At 37.4% G+C, this 19,655-nt stretch overlaps 1 protein-coding gene across 7 annotated transcripts in view; it reads right to left on the bottom strand.

The window, feature by feature from the left end:
- PRDM5 (PR/SET domain 5) overlaps window positions 1–19,655 on the bottom strand; it is a 152,648-nt gene that overhangs the window by 63,239 nt on the left and 69,754 nt on the right. For 5 of the 7 annotated variants that reach the window (XM_032762538.2, XM_032762539.2, XM_032762543.2 and 2 more), the window contains 2 exons: window positions 11,021–11,181; window positions 10,678–10,755 (listed from right to left, as the gene is read on the bottom strand). In XM_032762538.2, coding sequence (XP_032618429.1) covers window positions 10,678–10,755; window positions 11,021–11,181 — 239 coding nt within the window. The remainder of the gene's footprint in view (window positions 1–10,677; window positions 10,756–11,020; window positions 11,182–19,655) is intronic. The other 2 variants (XM_032762544.2, XM_032762541.2) reach the window with 1 other exon arrangement.

The following is a 19,655-nucleotide window of genomic DNA, read 5'->3' on the forward strand; positions in this document are numbered from 1 at the left end:
GTTAGACCATAGTTAGCTATTTTTTTGTTCAGAACACGTTCCATACAAAAACTGTAGTCTACATTTTGAATACTCAAAATTATTTGGACCACTATCAGCTGGCTTAAAAACAGCAAGAAAAATCCCTTAATTTGGTATACATTTTGTGTAAAAAGATCAGCTCTATCATTTATGTATGTTACCTAAATTTACTTGAGTGACATACATAAATTAAGAAATCAGATATGAAAAATACAGATTGCCATGTTTAGGAAATACTGTAGACAAAAAATTATAGTTATTTGGAGTTATTTTTGTATGCAGTTATATTTTCAGACTGTGCTTCCTACTCCTACAGTTATATTCCAGGTTTACCGAGATAAGAGTTAAATATTTGTATTGTATAAATAAGAAAAATATTAGTTACGGTAAGTCAAAAGGATACGTGCGTGTGTGTACACACATATAGTAAATTCCCTGTGGATAATAGAAGAGCACACTCCTCTCCTGGGAAAACAGCTTTCATCATTATCTGAAAGAGCAGCAAATTTCTTTAACTTCAGCTTTTCTGTATTTTATTATCAGATACGTTTTACCATGAAACACTAACTTGTTTTCTTAAATTTAACGTAACTGATCATCTAATTAAGATTATAAATTTCACTACCAGTCATACAGAGATAGAACACATGACTTTTTTGAGGTTTCTTTGCCCCTTCCCATAATTTTATTCCTACGACAATTAAAAATTCAATTTCCATGTTTACTTTACTTACTAAAAGCCTTAGTGAGATATATAATGTTGACACAGCTCATCCTATCAAATGCATCAGCATAGAAACACAGTAGACTCAAAAAGTTAAGACTGTACTTACTGGCCAATACCTTTACCTATTAACTGTAAAAACCAATCTTGAGTGACATGCTGAGCATTTGAAACATTCACTAAGATCATTCAGAATTTTAGAGGTCGTGTTCACTACCTTTGCATAATTGGCCCTTTTATGGCTAAAATGTCATACTGGTATATTGCACAGCTATTTTGAAGGAACAAAACTACCACCTTGAACATAAAGATAATAGAAGGACCACTTTCCAGTGAAAGCTGTGGGCCTGGATTCTTGCAGATTTTCACATATTGCTCTGAGGCCCCAATTCAGGAAAGCATTTTAAGCATGTGCTTAAGTATGTGCTTAATGTTAATATGGTTGTTTTCCTTAACTGGGGTCTAACAGTACAGCTCAAACTAACCTGGAAGAGATGCTCTCCCATTTGGTTCTAAACATTCTATGTTGCTGAAACTAACAGCACAGATTGATTTACAGCAACTTACTCCACACATAAGCACACTGAATGCAACTACTCATGATGGAAGGTACTACTCAAAGACAGTAAGGATGTCAAAATCTGGTCCTTATTTTATTTTTTACTTTAGAAATTACTGATGGTAACAATTAGTCATTTGAAGTTATTTGACTGTACTTGTGTCAAAACTGTGTATTTACTACTCATATCATCACGAATATCCGGACAAAAATGTTTTCAATACAAAAATAAAAGGTAACATCAAAATATTAATTGTGAAAAAGCAGAAAACATTCAATAAGCTCAAACTGATTCTCTTCCCACAATGAAAAGCTGAACCATTTGAACAAATGTGAAACTTCTTGGAATTAAAAGGGATTCTACCTAGCAGTTACAATGGGAGCATCATCATGTTATCTCAAAAATAACCTCAACACTGGGAAACAGCAATTCCCATCTCAGGGCTACCTCTAGCCTTCTTTTCTGAATAAAGATTTATTTGTCTACTGAATTGTATACACACAGGATGGTGTCTACCCATCTCCGGGGAGTTGTTTGAAAAAACATTAATATTCTTCATTTAGGATTACTGACTGTATTTCAAATGGGATAGCAGAGGTGAGATTACTAGACCATTCATCCCACTGACAAATTCAGTTTTTAAAACTTTGCATTTAATTCTTCACAGGTCAGGAAATTGATTCTCATTTTGATTGAAAAATACTCAGCCATTATAAAGTTATACATTCTTTATTCTTCAGTAAATACCTTAACTCACATGGTATGCATTATACTGTAGTCGCAGTTAAAGTAAATGGGATACAATTTCAAAATCCAACAAACACGCACTTTTCATTCCATGATGCCAGGGATATGAATGTTAAATCCATCTTGATTAGGATAAAGGTTGTTTAGAAGTTTTATGTATCTTTTATGGCAACATTAGGGGGATTCCAGATAGACAACTACTAATTCATTCCGAAGAACCAAAAATCACAGGATTCCCTGAAGCAATACATAACTTCCGCAGGAGTTCTTGGTTGCTCAAATACATGGCCAGTCTTATTTGTAATAGCAGCACAAAATGGTAGTGGTTACAATAGAGAATGAACCAAAGGGACCAATGAAATAAAGGACAAGTACGTCTCATTTTTTAAAATAAAAATTAGTTATCTGGTTTTTAATTTATATATAAAGTTTAAAGTCTGGTATTTGTTTATACAGAACCTGACAATAACTCAATTTGATATTTATGATCCTCAGATCTTGAGAGAGCCTTCTAAGGATGAATCGTAACAAGGAAAAGAGAAAATTAATAGGAAAGCATTAAAAAAAAAACCCAAAAAGCCCTGCATCCTTAATCTTAGATACACTATGGATCAACTCTCCATGCAAGTTTGTGTGACTAATGCACATGGATGAAAAGAACAATTAAGTCTCTTCATTGAGACTAACTTGGCTTCTTAGATCTAACTTCTCAGTGTCATCTGGGGTTAAAATGAGAGTGTGTTTTTAAAATTTTTTGAACAATAAAAACTGTTAAAATTACAGGTCAAATGCCCTGAAGTTCTCACTCAGTCCTTACTGCAGCAAAACTCCATTGACTTCAAAGGAATATTTGGCAGTGTGAGGAATAAGTAAAAACTTTAGAATTTAGCTGTTTGACTCTTACACAATTTTCTATTTTATGATACATAGAGTACTTAGTGATAACAATAAGACAGACACTCTTTCATATCAACCCAGTTCTTCAGAAGGTAAAGGACTAGTTTAGATGGGGGAGATTTATAGTTAGGACAACGGTTCTCTTTGGGGATATTGGGCCTTAACGTCCTGGCTGCTTTGTAGAGTGATGTACAGCTGTCACAAGGACTTTATTCACCAAGTAACAGTTACAAAGTTATTATTAGAGATGGGCTTAAGTTTGGATCTAGATTCAGATCGGACTTGCCTCAAAGTTCAAGGGGCTCCGTCCGGGAAGGTATTTTTAGACAAAGGGCTTAGTCCGTGTCTAATTATTATGTAACCTCTTAAAATCTCATATAGTGTTTTTGCTGGCTATCACTTGGTAGACCTTCCAGGATTTTCCCCTGCATAATTAGACCAACGTTGCGCACATACACAAAAATCATCATCCAGTGACCTTGGTTTGACAATAGCATTTATATTTCTCAGATAAAGGATTTAATGTGCTTTTAAAACAAATGCTACATGCAAACTATGAGAAATATCTTCCATTGGACATCAATGCTGTAAATTTTTACCAACAGTTTTCATTACCGTTAATTGCACCCATAAAAGACACAATTACTTCAAACATCTGCATAAGCACAAGCTGAATAGACAGATATCTCTCAGATTTGCACACAAAGCAACTGGTTTTGCAACCACAAACTGTATCTTTTGAGGAGGGTCATAGGATTGTGCCCACAAAATTAGAAGCCATTTTTCAAAATGTTGACTCATATATAATTATGGCTCTGTGTGCGTGTATATTATATATATATATAAATACACACACACACACACACAAATATATAAAAGTGTGTGTATGTGCACCATATATAAGTATTCCCATGACATTGATCACTATATAGTTAGTATCAGGAGTTCTTATATAAATTACGGATTCAAATCTACATGCACCAATATACCAGAAGAGATTCATATTCATCAAAGAAGGAGCAAATATTACCATTTCATTCAAACTTTGAAAATATAAGAATTAAGATTAATTAAATTCTATCATCATTAGCACATCTCTGAAATGTTTTTGCAGCTTCAGAAATTCAGTTAAAAGCAATTAAAAGAAACAGATGCCATTATCTCTTAAGTACATGAGATATTTTGCATGCTATATTTACATCCTTAACATTTTCCATTTTTTCCACAAACCATATTAATGTGAGGATCAGAATTCTATACTACTTGCCATCTCAGCTATTTTAAAATGAAGGTATAACAAACTCAAAAACAGAAAGATACACACCATAGAATAGGGTCTGATTCTGAAGTCACTTCTCAGGTCTTACACAAGCAAAGCTCCTATGAACTTCAATAGGAGATTTGCCTGTAAAAAGACTTAATAAAGGACTTCAGATTGGTGTTGAAGAGATGCATTTGAAATTAAAATTAATCTTTTAATAGAAAAATTAATAGAAAATAAACCAAAAGCTTCAAAAACAGTCACAAAGGCATCTTTTTTAGGCCAGGATCCTGAGATTTGGTAAGTGGCCTTGTCTCTTACTCATTCCAGTAGGAGTTAAGTGGTTCAGCACCTTCCTGCATGGGGCCCTTAATAAAGAAATGACTGATCATTTGTAAACAGTTACAACAGACATAAGAAAGGAATAGCTAAGTAGCACAATATATTTCTACAATAGCTATTCACTTTTGGACTCCTGTGTTCAAACCATGTCTGAGATCAGTCATGGGTGAAAAGGAGTTTCGCAGCTTTTTCTAGCCTTTAAAAGGGAATTAGTTACACAAAACAAAACAATTCCATAGTTTGCAGGATGCCCATTTTCATCTGAAAACTGCTTAGTACTGGAAAGCAGAGATGTTGTAGGTCATATATAGAAGTGCACAGTGTGACAAGGCAGGTCTACATGAACAAATGCTTACAACGTGCCTCGCTCTAGCCAGTACTGCATATGTACAAAATTAAAGAAAAAGAGCTGGCATAAGACCTACAAATTAAAGAACGTTCTGAATGATATTGTTTTGCCACGACAGAATTGCAAGTCTGAGGTTCTGCTTGGGTAACAAACAGGAAGAAACCAGTTGAAAAGAAGACAACTGAGATACTGTATTTGCCCACAGCTCAAGAAAGGATGTGGTGACATTGTTTTGTTGAGAACCCAAAACTCAGAAGTCACTTCCTGGAAGAGGGACTAGAGTTCCATCACTCATCAGTCCTACTGAGCATATCAAGGAGTAACATTCTTTCAAAGCATAATACTAGACACAAGGGCTGATTAAGGAAAGAAATGGATTGGTCAGGTTATCCCAAGAAACTTTTAGCAGTGTGTATAACTAATAGGAATGACTTATTTCCTCCATTAAGTTTTGACACCGTTAAGGGCAAGTTCACATTTTCATAACTACAGCTACAAACATATGCTCACTGTGTTTTAGGTAAACAGTGTCCCCAGAAATGTTTTTTTAAAGACCCTTCTGTTTGTTCCTTAGATTGTTTGTTTACATAAATAATATTTATTATATAATATAAAGTATATTAATTTATTAACTTTATTATTAAATTAATAGGATTTAAAGTATTAAATATTTATTGTTTATAATCTTCCTTTTAGAAAATATTTCTATACATTTAGACATAATAGCATATATTAGAGAGAATAAAGTCGTTCAACTTTGATCTACCCTCAAACTCTCTATGCAATTAAACAGTACCTATAAAAGGGATCAAGGTTTCCAGTCTGAGAACAACCACATGCATAAAGGATTGGACAGTGGCAGTATGAACTATCCCTGTAACCCTTGTAGGCACATCTTTTTATAGGTGGATTCTGCTATTTTTGTAGTATTCCATGACAATCTTATTTTAAAAATAAATTTTTCCTGTACTCTCAAAAAAACAAAACAAAACAAAAAAATCACACACAACCCTTGTCATGGTATCTTTCCCCAATCTGAACCTTAGAGTCCAAAAAATTGGGGTACCAGCATGAATTTCTCTAAGCTTAATTACCAGCTTAGATCTGATAAGCTGATCTGATAACGCTGACACCACCCAAAAAAATATCTAGTGATTTTGGCACTCTGGGTCCCCCCGCGAAAAACTTCCGGTGGGGACCCCAAGACATCCAAATTCCGTGTGAGTCTCACAAACAAGGCGGAATAAACCATTTTCCCTTCCCCTCCTTTCTTCCTCCTAATCTTTCCGCACTGGGTAACCAGGAGATCACCGTGCTTCAAACTCCTTTGGAAATCAAATACAGAGAAATCAGGTTCTCCTTATATGTGTGTCTCACCTTAGAAGATTAATTAGAATATGGTCTACTAGAGTATTGGCTAATTCCCTAGTTTCATGCTGTTCCCGATGTATATTTACGCGGCTATACCTTATGCTTATGAAACCGTTCAGTACCGGGGGAGATCTATCACAAGTCAGGGTTATGAGAGGGTACGGAATAGCTATGTCATGGTTTACACTTGCAGGGATCTTTGCAGATGTCCAGGCGGCTTATTATTTGATCTCCTTATTGTCCCATTATACATGGAGCTCTAATTAGTCACTTATTGTAAGTCAATCCCTGAAGCCTCCTATTAGCAAGTCGATATCTTGCATGTCCAGCACTCATTGCTTGTTGTGTAACGGAGTGGCATCCTCTACAATAAGCAGGGCTTGCATCGACAATGGAGCACTGTGCTGCAAGGTAACTATCTCAAGTGCATGTAGCTGAGTGGAATTTTGGGTTTGGGTCTTACAATGCCTTATGGAATGCGCAAAACTATTGCATGGGTGGGTTATAGGAAATGGTGTTAGCTTGCCATGAAGAACACATTTGGGTTAACACCTCACCTGTGGGTCTTCCTGCCTTTCTCACAATGGCAAACAAAACAAAGCCTTTTGTTTGATGGGGGTCTAGATGGGTGACTTACGGACACTAGCGGATGAGATCGAGCACTTAAAAAATGGATGAGAATGGTCGTATATTTTATAATGGGTCCTACTAGCGTTTGGAGGTATACAAACGCGAGAGGCAACTGCGCTACAGATTTGGAAGCCAAGATCCAAATTCCTTGAGTCTCACAACAAAGGGGAATAAACCATTTTCCTTCCCCCTCCTTTCTTCCTCCTAGATCTTTCCCGCACTGGGTACACCAGGAGATCACCGTGCTTCAAACTCCTTGAATCACAATACAGAGAAATCAGGTTTCTCCTCCCCCTTCTCCCCCACTCCCCGGCTTTTCCTCCCTGGGTATCCTGGAGAGATAGACAGTGATTCAAATTCCTTGAATCTTAAAACAGAGGGATTCCACTTCCACCTCTCCCCTCTTCCCCTCACCCAGAGGCAATACAGATTCAAGCTCCGTGAATCTAAAACAAGAGGAAATTTACCTTTCCCCTCCCCCCTTCCACCAAGTCCCTGGTGAGTACAGACTCAATACCTTAGCATTAACAAGGGGTAAAAAATCAATTAGGTCTTTAAAAAGAAAGTTTAATAAAAAAAAAAAGAGAATAAAGATAATCACCTTAAATTCAAGATGGAATATTACAGGGTCTTTCAGCTTATAGAAACTAGAGAAAAAGCCTCCTCCAGCAGAAATACAATTTAAAATACTTTCAGCCAAACACACATTAAAACTCTACCAGCCAGATACACATTTGCAAATAAAGAAAACCAGTTAAAAAGACTAAACCGCCTTTCTACCTTTGTACTTACAAAATTGGAACAGAAGATTAGGGAGCCTGTAGGTACTTGTGGTCACTCTCAGAACCCAGAGAGACAACCGACAAAGAACAAAGAACACACACACAAGCTTCCCTCCACCCAGATTTGAAAGTATCTTGTCTCCTGATTGGTCCTCTGGTCAGGTTTTGTTTGTTAACCCTTTACAGGTGAAAGAGACATTAACCCTTAGCTATCTGTTTATGACAACCCTGATGATACGTGGTAGATGAGAGGGGTCACAAATGCTTTTTCCACACATTTCCTGTCTCATTTATTAAAACGGAAAGAAAAAATTGAAAAAAAAATACTTAGATTATTTTTAGTTTTTACACTCTGTATTACTGCGGTTAAAAATCAATATATAGATTGTAAAACAAACTTGATTTTCTTGATGAGAAGGAGACAACAATTTTAATGTACTTTGTTTACTCAACATATCATTACTAATTAAAAAATCAAATATTGAAAGCAATCCATTTTGTTGTGGTATCTCAAAGTAGTGCAGTTTCAAACAAAAATCTAATTAAATAGCCATTTGATGAGCATGATGATATTTGTCGGAGGATGAGCAGATCATCATTGTACCAAAGAATTAATATCTTATTCTACTATTTTAATATGCTCTAATACAGAAAATTACAAGTGAAGCTTTCAGCAAACAAGCCTCATTTAGTAATCATAACCAACTTACTATAAACCAGTATCAACACAAAAGCATAAAAAAAACCACACACACATACTATACTAATAAGCACTGGGTGAAATTGGCTAACGTTTTTTCACAAAAATCTAGCATCCATTTTCTTGAGGGGATAGGGCTGGCCAAAGTATTTAATGTTTGATAGGCACACCCTAAAGAGTCACATCCTGTGAGACTCCATGGAACTAGAACCCAGGTTTGCAGAGCCGGGGACAACTGACATTCCCACATTGCCAGCAGGAGGCCATAGAGAGCCATGTCCGAGAAGTGCTGTGGAGACTGGATGGTACTTCCTGTGGAGCCTAAAGGAGCTCTAGTGATAGCATCCTGTGGTCTTCTGATTGGCCCTGCCCACTATTTAACCCTGGAGGTTTCCCAGAAAGTTGCCCAGACAGCTGCACAGACTTCTGGCCTGCTATAACTTCAGATCTCATCTTGCTTTCTGATCTCCAGTCTCTGACCCAGCCTGACCATAACCCTGACTCTCACTTATCAATCCTGCCTCTAGCAATTACTCTGATCCCTGCTTGCTGACTACACTTCATGGCCATCCTTGACTTGTGGACACCAGCCCAGCTGTGACCATTAGGCCAACTGCCTATGCCCTAGTCCTTTGAACATCCCAAAAAGAGGGAGAGATGGAGCAGAAGGAAAATGAACAAGAAACATGAGCAAGAACTAAGCAAAGATAAAATGTGGGAAAGGAACAAGAATTCTCCAAACTCCAAGCTGTTGAAAAGCTTAAACATACGACACCCATCATCTACCAGTTTTCAAAGTTTTTTGGCACTTCAGTGGTGCTCTGGCAGTTTCTTTCTTTTTTGCGCTTTGGCGGTGCTCTGGCCATTTTTTTAATTTTCTTTTCTTTTTTGCACTTCTGCGGTGCTCCAGCCACTTTTTTTTTTTTTTTTTTGCTTGGGGCGGCCGGAGCCACCTCATGATCACCTTATATCCGAATTCACGTTATTGTGGGGCGTGTTATAGTGGGGTTTCCCTGTATATTTAAGTAAAGGTTAAAACTGTAATAAATAAATAAATAAATAAAATCCTTTCTATCCTTAACCTGGCCCCATTACTATTTGTAATCTGTGACTGTGTGCTTGGTGCCATACAAAGCTAAGATGATGATGCCGTCCACTATGTTCAAGAATTCAGAGGTCCAAGATCAAGCCCAGGCTATGCGGTGGGCTGAAAGGTAGGTGCTAACACATACACAAGCACTGACCATAAGACAACATAAGAACAGAGTGGCAACAAACTTTAAATTCCCTTTTGTAGTTAGTCTTTATAAGCACCCTCAATGCTAAACTCACTTGCATGATAATTAGGGCTCTACCAAACTCACAGATATGAAAAACATGTCACGGACCGTGAAATCTGGTCTTTTGTGTCCTTTTACCCTATACTATACAGATTTCCCAGAGGAGACCAAGATTTCTCAAATTGGGGGTCCTGACCCAAAAGGGAGTTGCAGGGGGGGTCACAAGGTTATTTTAGGGGGGTCATGGAATTGCCACCCTTATTTCTACGCTGCCTTCAGAGCTGGGCAGCCAGAGAGTGGCGGCTACTGAATGAGAGCCCAGCACTGCAGGCAGCAGCACAGAAGTAAGGGTGGCAATACCATACCATGCCATCCTTACTTCTGCACTGCTACTGGCAGCGGCTCTGCCTTCAGAGCTGGGCTCCCAGCCAGCTGCTCTCCAGCTGCCCAGCTCTGAAGGCAGCACCACCGCCAGCTGCACTACAGAAGGGTAGCAGTACCTCAACCTCACCCTACAATAGCCTTGTGACACGATCCTACCCCCCCTCTCCCCCACGAATTCCTTTTTGGGTCAGGACCCCTATGATTACACCACCACAAAATTTCAGATTTAAGCTGAAAACATGAAATTTACTATTTTAAAAATCCTATGACTGTGAAATTGACCACAATGGACCGTGAATTTGGTAGGAACCTAATGATAATGTAAAGAATCAGTGCTTCATATAGTCTCATGCTTAAATTGCTGTACATAAATACCGCAATTACACTTGGTTTTGCTATTAATCTATAAAAAAAGGTTAAGGATTTGTGTTTTATTCATACACACACATGCGCGCGCGCCAATTCAAACTGTAAAGTTAAGAACACATACACAATGTTTTTTTTAGCAGATTCTCTCATATTCTACATTTGATGGCAGCACTGGAGATCATTTATTGTGGCTAGTCATTTTGTTCAGTTATTTTCTCCACATTCACCCCTATTAACATCTACTTAAGTTGACACCTTACCTCTGGCCAGGAAGGTGAGCAAGTGGCCTCTTCTAAAGCTGACACCAATGCCGCTCTATGGACTGGTAGATAGGAGTGCTGTAAGAGCAGTGCAACAAGTCACCTCTGCTACACACCCAATGCTGGAGTGTTTAGAAAGGACTTTTACCTATGAACCTTCTAAACTCTGGATGCCACCAGCAACCCCAGTTTGCTTATTTCAATACATTATGTTTGTTCTTGTTAATAATAACTGATATCTCTTTACTGAAAAAAACATCGAGTGATATTATGTTATGTCACAGTCTTGAGGGTAAACAAACAAGGAAATGAATGAAAATGCAGGGGAGTTGATTATACTCACTTTTTTATGACTCTTAAGCACAGAAGGTGTAACAAAGGCTTTGTCACACAGATCACATTTATATTTTTTATGTCCATCATGCACAACTTGGATGTGAACATTTAACGTGTCCTTCCTTTTGAAAGTAGCATCACAGTGATCACACTTGAAGGTCCTCTCACCTAATAAAATAGAAAAGCAAGGTGTAAACACACCAACCAATGTCAGGAATCATGTTAACTCTCTAGTCTCTTGAGAAAAGGAACATGGTGCATAAATCTGTCACATGGAGGAAGTTGTACTGACATGTCCCTGGAACAAGTGAAAGAACACCACATCCAATATAAATTTCAATTTAAGAAAGCAGAATGTCATCACCCAAATAATTTAGCCAGGAAGTTGGGATTAACCTCTCTACCCTTGCCGAAAGTGAATGATTTTGAATGACCACAAGTGGTCAGGACCTTTGGGTTTATATCTAATCTGAAAAAGCAGCACACCCAACACCGCAAGTCTCTAGCTATTATGGTCGCAAAGAAAAATTTCAAAATGATAAGTGTATATAACTGATGCAGAGATGCCTGCTTGAGTTTGCAAAGAATCCTTAACAATAGCTTTGAGATTAGAACTGCCTCATTCATTTCCATGAATGCTAACTCAGATGCCAGTGATGATATTTTGTCATCAAGAAAAGAAAATAAAGGAGAGGAAGTATCATATTATGAAAATCTACACAGAATTTACAAGAAAATCCAAGAAGGTGAAACTGGAGGTAAACAGTTACAAAATCTTACTGTTCTTATTACCTTAAATATAGAAGTGAATTTCAGGTTCCTGCTAAATATATTATTATGTATTGATCTGTAAATTGAAATTCATTCAGAACCCCTTCATATTTAAAATATCTATAGGCCCACAGAATCTTGGTAAAAACAGGAAATCAAGGTGCATCTGTCCTGAGGTAACTTCCATGCACTTGAATAAAAAACAAAGAGCAGTCAAAGTGAAAAGAAAGTCCAAGGAAGTCATTATCCCCTGGACCTCTCACTTCCCAATCCAGTCTTTTGCTCTGCCAGGCTCCTGAACCCTAGCAGGGATACTTTCTCAATACCATTTATTAGACAATACAGCCATCTCAGTTCCACTGGGTTCCATCTTCCTTGTGCATTCTTGGCTAAGACCAAAGGCCAATGAATGGAAAGACTCCTGTTTGCTTCAATGGCCTTTGGGTAAAGACCAATCTGATAGTACATGCCAATGGTGCTGAAATACTCATTTCCTTATTGCATAACTTTACGTTGATGACACCAAATGAATCCACCTCTCACTGACATTACTATTGAAAAACATAACTATTGTAAATGAAACATTTCATTTTTCCATTAGCAACAGTCCTCACTCATAACAGACTCTACTTGTCATGGAAATAGATCTTGTACCTATTCTCTTCTGCTAAGCAGTATTATCCAACCCATCGAGCCAGTAAAGATTAGAACTTCTTTTAATGGTTCAGCCTCAATAACATCAATCATAAAAAATGTATTTAATTTGCAATTGGGAGCAAAAGCACCATCATCTGAGGCAATTGGAGACAAGATTTTATACCAAAACTGCACCAAAATATTTAATGAAATTCTTCATTCTCAACCTTTAAAACTCATGGCCTGATATCTCTTTTGGAATCCTTTTCCTTTAGTAACATCTCCCTGTGTTAAGTGCAAGTGAAGTCAGTTAACATTCTGATTAAATATCAGAGGGGTAGTCGTGTTAGTCTGGATCCACAAAAACAACAAGGAGTCTGGTGGTACCTTACAGACTGAGAGATTCATTTGGGTACCTTAAAGACTGAGAGATTTATTTGGCTTTTTATTTGGCTTTTTGTTACCCATGAAAGCTTATGCCCAAATAAATCTCTCAGTCTTTAAGGTACCACCAGACTCCTTGTTGTTATTCTGATTAAAGTAATCTGCAAGCTCTTACTGCTTCATTAAAGAAAAAATACTGAAAACACTTAATTGTAATCACTCTAGTCAGCTTCAGTTTTGTATTTTCACAATGATATAACAATTCTATAACAAAAAACAAATTCCATTTTTAAAAAGTATTAATGTTCTAAAGTGAAGCACCCAAAAGTTAGAAATGCCAAAACTGAGGCTGCAGACAAAACTTTAACTCTGTCCCTTTGCGTGCACACTTTATGATACAGTCTTTAACTGCATGGACTATGTACTTTTTTTTCTCCAAAAGACCTTAATGGATCCTCTAAGGTGCTATGTATTCACCTCAATCCAGTAAAGCACTTAAGCACACAAAAGTCAATGGGTCTACTTACAAGCTTAAAGTTAAGCACATATTTTCAAGTGTTATGCAGAGTAAGAGCCAGAATGTACAAGATGGATAGCTCTCAGTGAACAAAGAAGTTATTGAATATTTTTTTCTAAGCCTAATTATTCAGTGCGTGGCCCCATACCTCATTAACTATATGCCATCCAAACACTGTACTGAATAGGTAATTTCTCCTTTCTTTAGAAACTTTTCTCTACTTTAGTAATCAATTTAGCCTCACAACACACCTTCATTATTCACAGAAAAGACACAGGAAAACTCTCCTAACCAACATACTCCTGCACCAAAGCAATAGAACATCGGTAGACAGTTATGGAGGAGATTTTCAAAAGCCCCTACAGGACTTAGGAGCACTAGTATAACTGATTTTCAGATCGGATGTATCCCTTAGGTACTTTTGAAAAGATTGCATTACAAAATCCACAGTGCATAGTACATATTTTTACAGTACACAAAGCATATTTTATAACACCTCATTACTTTGATAAATCACAACCGATTTTCACTAGACTACTGTGAAGCATGTCTGCAGCCTATGGACAATCTCTCCGCCAAATTTCTTCCACCTACTACTTCTGCTCTAGAGCAGCGGTTCCCAAACTTGTTCCACCACTTCTGCAGGGAAAGCCCCTGGCGGGTCGGGCCAGTTTGTTAACCTGCCACGTCCGTAAGTTTGGCCGATCACAGCTCCCAGTGGCCGCGGTTCACTGCTCCAGGCCAAAGGGAGCTGCTGGACGTGGCGGAGCGAACTGAGGTCCAGCAGCTCCTATATGTCTGGAGCAGCAAACCGCAGCCAGTGGGAGCCATGATCGGCCGAACCCGCGGATGCGGCAGGTAAACAAACCAACCCGGCCCGCCAGGGGCTTTCCCTGCACAAGCAGTGGAACAAGTTTGAGAACTACTGCTCTAGAGCTATTGAAAAAAAAAATCACTTCATACATACAAAACAGAGAAAGTATTTCCAGTCTCTATTTTCAAGTCAACAGATTTTGGCTCTGTTGGATTGAGGGGAAATCAATTTTAAAATTAAAAACATATTAATCAAAATTTTCTGCCTTTAGCCCAGACAGTCAAAGCTAGAGAATAAAAGTGAAAATGCATCTGACTTTCTTGTGACAGTGCACAGGGAGGGGAGTGTTTCTCACACAGTTAGAACCCAAACTGCAGAGCTTAACATGCAAAATCTGTACCTATAATTGCATTCAAAAACAAAACAGGGACCCAATGGAGCACTGATATAATATACCCAAAAATGTCTTTCTCCCAGATGTACTGATCGTGTTGAATGGCTTACATGGGAATCATGCCTCATGGCCTTTGCTCCGCTCATTTCTGTGCTCTCCTTCTGGTACAGATTATAAGGAACATAGGCCTCACTCTGTTTTTTGGAGAGAAGCTTTCCCCAACTTTCACTCCTACAAATTCTGCTGCTGGACACAGTAGCACGAGCTTTTTAATTTTTTATTATTATGATGTTTTTATATGTGTAGTTTTGTACTCTGGAAAGTGAGTATGTAAAAATCAGGTCTTCTTACTCAGTGGCTCTTCTTACATATGTACGTATTTAGAGTCCTACTTGCTTATTTTAATAACCAAAGTAAGTGTTCACTCTTTAATTCTTGTTGGTTCTGAGGTGCATAACACGGATTATATTCTCTCTCATGTATTATCAACAGAATTGTTTCTAAAATCTATAAATTACATTGGAGTAAATCTGTTGAAGTCAAAAGGGTTGCACAAATGTTAGTGAGAGCATAATTTACAGAGTGGATAAAAATCAATGATTTAAAAAAAAAATCTGATTTTTTTTATTTAAATCAGATTTTTTTGAAAAAAATGCTCTTTGAGGAAAAAGCCTATTTAAAGATAGTTTTAATTAAGATATATCTTTAACCTATAATGTCTCATCATGGAATAGGGATTATAAATTCTAATTCTATAGTATGAGACAATATATTCATGTAATGTTTAAGAACAGTTTTGTCAATGAGTTACAATAGTTCATGGATTAGGGACCCAATTTTATAGGGTTCCTGGGGCTTCTGTATAAATTATTTAGGTTAATCTTTCTATCTACCCAATGGGACTCAGTGCTTAGTCTAGAAGATACCATCAGAGATGCTTAGTTTTGCAGTTCTCAAACTATGGATTTGTGTCTCCAGAGATAACATGCCTGTTAACAGCAAAAATGTTTTTAAATAAATAAATAGTATATAGAGGTGAGAAATAACAGACATCAACCTTATTGTCCCTCTACAAATTTGTGTACACAGTGTCAATCCCTTACCTCTCTCTAAAAGTGAAAAGTTTCAAAAAGTTCAATGACTAGAAGGAATGGGGGAGGGGGAGCAGAATACATCTGGACAAGGAGAAGAAGTCGAGATAAATGTGAGAAGGGAGGGACAAAGCAGTAGAAACAAAAGAGAAACTGTTTGAGCAGCATATTCCAGAAGTCTTGAGGTTTTTCTGAGTGTAGCCTTCATTGATTTGAGATCTACCATACCATTATCTCACTAGAAGGGAAAATCTATAATGGCATCAGGCTGTGAAAGAGACCCAGTTTGGGAATATTTTAAATGAAGTTCCTCTACCTGTGGGTATGACAGGCAGGTGTGCAAAATGCAAACAGTGCAACAAAGAAATGCAATGCCTGGTTGCCCGAATAAAACAACATCATGAGACGCGTTCCTTCTCAGGAGGAAGCTGCACTGAAGATGATGAAACATTTTTGAACATGCAGGATCGTCAGGTTGATAAACTTTTTTATTTCATATTTCTTTCTTAAGGACTGCCTGTCTTCCTTCTGGACTAGTCTTACATTCTCATGTTTGAGCGAAAAATATAGTTGTTACTCTATGGTACTATCATTTTAGATGCAGTTGTGATAAAAAATAAATAGCTGAAATAGGCAGATCTTCCTTTTACAATTTCACCTTTAAAGCAGTACTGAGTGTCAGTGAATGCAATCAGTAATACTAAACAAGCAGTACGGTAATAATAACTGCATTGACTTATTTTGTTTAGGAGAATTTATCCTCAAGATACAGGATTCTGAAGACTATCCACCTTCAAGATCACCATCATTTTCTATAGTTTCAGAGTTATCTGCCAATGATAGTGTTTCAGTCACATTATGTATGTCATATAGCCACAATATATCACATGCAGCAAAAAGAAAAAAAAAATCACCATCATCCAGAAACCACCATAGATAAGTTTGTGATAAGAACCAGCAGATTACAAAAAGAGGTAATTGATGAAAAAATTACACAATGATCGTGTGTGTGTGTGGTGTGTGTGTGTGTGTGAGAGAGAGAGAGAGAACACAAAAGAAGGGAAAGTCTTCCTTCCTTACAGAAACAATTGATACATCAGGAAATGCACACACAGCAGAATACTTACAAAAAGTGGCAGTAAAAGCTGTAACAAACTGTGAAAAAAAATTCAAATGTCTCATACGCAGCTTCGTCACAGATAATGCTGCAAATATATCCAAGATTAGGAGAAATTATTTAGGAGAGAGTCCCGAGATAATAACATACGGTTGCAGTGCCTATTTGATGCACCTCCTAGCCAAAGACTTCATTGTTACAGGAAAAAAAAAAAGGCTAATGTTGTTGAAATTGCAAAATACTTCCGTAACAACCACTTTGCAGCAGCTGCTCTGAAAAAAGTGGGAGGAACCAAGTTAATTCTCCCACAAGATGTGCGATGGAACTCTGTAGTGGACTGTTTTGAGCACTAGATCAAGAACTGGCCTAATCTGATGAACAAAATCGTGAAAAAAATTGGTTGTGAACAAAATTGTTTGTGAACAAAATCGAGAAAAAATAGATGGCACTGTCACAGCCAAAGTTCTCAACATCGGGCTTAAGAGAAATGTTGAACACATGCTGAGTATCTCGAAACCTATTTCTGTAGCCTTGAACAAAATGCACGGAAATAGCTGTTTTATTGCTGACGCTGTTGAATTTGGAACTGAGTGAGATCTTAAAAAGAGAAATATGCAGTGACAGCGTTAAATTACAAGCATTAAAAAATCAAATGGGACAAGCACTATCTCCAGCTCATTTTCTTGCAAATATTCTCAATACTCGGTACCAGGGTCAAACCTTAACTGCTGAAGAAGAGGAGTTGGTTATGACATGGACATTCAGCAATCATCCCTCCATAATGCCAACTATAATAAACTTCAGAGCTAAGGGTGAACCATTCAAGAAATATGTGTTTGCTGATGATGTTTTAAAGAAAGTTACACCAGTGAATTGGTGGAATTCACTTAAGCACTTGGATTCAGAGACTGTTGAAGTGATAATCTCTCTTAATAGTAGGTATCAGAGGGGTAGCCGTGTTAGTCTGAATCTGATTCATCTGATGAAGTGGGTATTCACCCACGAAAGCTCATGCTCCAAAACATCTGTTAGTCTATAAGGTGCCACAGGATTCTCTGCTGCTTAATAGCAGCAGCTTCTTCTGCTGGTGTAGAAATAATATTTTCTTCCTTTGGACTAATTCATTCCAAATTGAGAAATTATTTGGGACCTGAAAAAGCAGGAAAGCTTGTTTTTCTTTTCCAGATTATGAACAAACAGGAAAATGAAGGTGAAGGCGATTGAGTTAGCCGTAGAAGCCAATATTTTATGTTTCTCATGTTGACCTGGCTGACATTTTTATGTAGAAATCCATGCTTAAATTGAGTCTTCCTGACTAGTGATTTAAATCATGATTTAAATAAAATCCACCCTGATAATTTAGCATGCAGGACCTAGTAATCTTGCAGAGATATGCAAGAACAGGGATGAACTCAGCTTTACTTTTAGATCCAGATTGAATTTGCAGAGCTGGCAGTTGGGGACAGTGGGAAGTCTTTTACTTCTAAACTAAACACATCTGATCTTGATCTTGAAAGGCAAAAATAATAATCATCATCATCATCATAATGCATGATACCATTTTTCATAGGTCCACTTTTCAGAGTGGAACCGTACTTCTAGGCATTCTTTTATTAAATATATTTATTTTTGGGCTAATTTAACATTATTTTTTAAAAGTTTAAGTAGATACCACTGCCTGCAGAGTACCCCACTTTTAAAGTAACAACACGGTGTACAATTTGCATACTGATTTTAGACGGAATTTATGATGGAGGTTAAGCTTTAATTCTGAGTTTTCCATGCTTTCCTGAATTTACTGCTCAGTGGGGAAGAAGTTTCCCACACAATTCCTTCCCCATGACACAGCATTGTAAAACTAACAGTAGGTGGGATTTTTTTGGTTTTGTTTTGCTCTTTCCTCAGAAGCAGCACACATAGTTCAATGCTGGAAGAGGGACCGCTGGCCTGCTCTAGTATGACAGTGCCTATGATTCTCAGTTATTTTTGAGTTATTAAATAAATATCAGGCTCATAATCATGGCCATAGCCATAATGAATATCAGGATGAGGTCAGAAGGGCTGGAGTTTTAATGTTCTTTACCTGGAACACAAGCTCTGCTCTTACAACAACAGGGACCCTTGTTTTAGCCACTATCTTGTATTTCAACTATTTCTTACTCGGTACATGATAGTGATGACTTTCACTTTGCTAAGGGTTTGTCAGCACTTCTGTTATAAAGAACTATAAAGGAAGAGGCGATGTTGTAACAACTGTAAAAAGTTTGCCTTACACATATATTAGTGTTGGTACTGAGGCCAGGAGCCAGAACATTTATTTTAATAAACTTGGGATAAAAGTATGCTTTCTCCTTTTTCCCCCCTGAAGATGTTTAAAGCACAAAACAAAAAGAATTTTTGAATATTTTTGAGCTCTGGGAACCAAGAGATACATTTTAAATACAGATTCACAAGAGCCTGTTAACTCAATGTGCATTACTACTTTTGGATATTTTGGAGGTGAGGGGAGACAAGGCCCACTGAAGTCAATGGAAAACAATTATTTCAATGGGCTTTAGATCAGTCCCTAAATTAGTGTTTTAAAAAGGGTTTTCTATGCAGTGGAGTACATATATATTGAATAAATATTTTTAGCATTCTGGCTAAGCTACAGTGATCTTAGGAGTAAAATCGTGAGAAATTTCCATATACTTTTATTAAGGTATTTTTAATTAACTCATTTAACAAAATATAAAAGATATTAAGACTCTCATAAGTGACTAAATCCTGTCTTCTGCTGAAGAGGTAAAGAGGGCACCTCTGCCCCCAAACTTCATAGCAAGGCAAGGTCTCTTAACAATGACTGAGAAGACTAGATACAGGTCCCAGAGGGCACAGCTTGTAGGCCAAAAGGGGACATAGGGACTTGTCTAGTCTGC

Source organism: Chelonoidis abingdonii, chromosome 5 (genome assembly GCF_003597395.2).
Source record: "Chelonoidis abingdonii isolate Lonesome George chromosome 5, CheloAbing_2.0, whole genome shotgun sequence".
NCBI lineage: Eukaryota > Metazoa > Chordata > Testudines > Testudinidae > Chelonoidis > Chelonoidis abingdonii.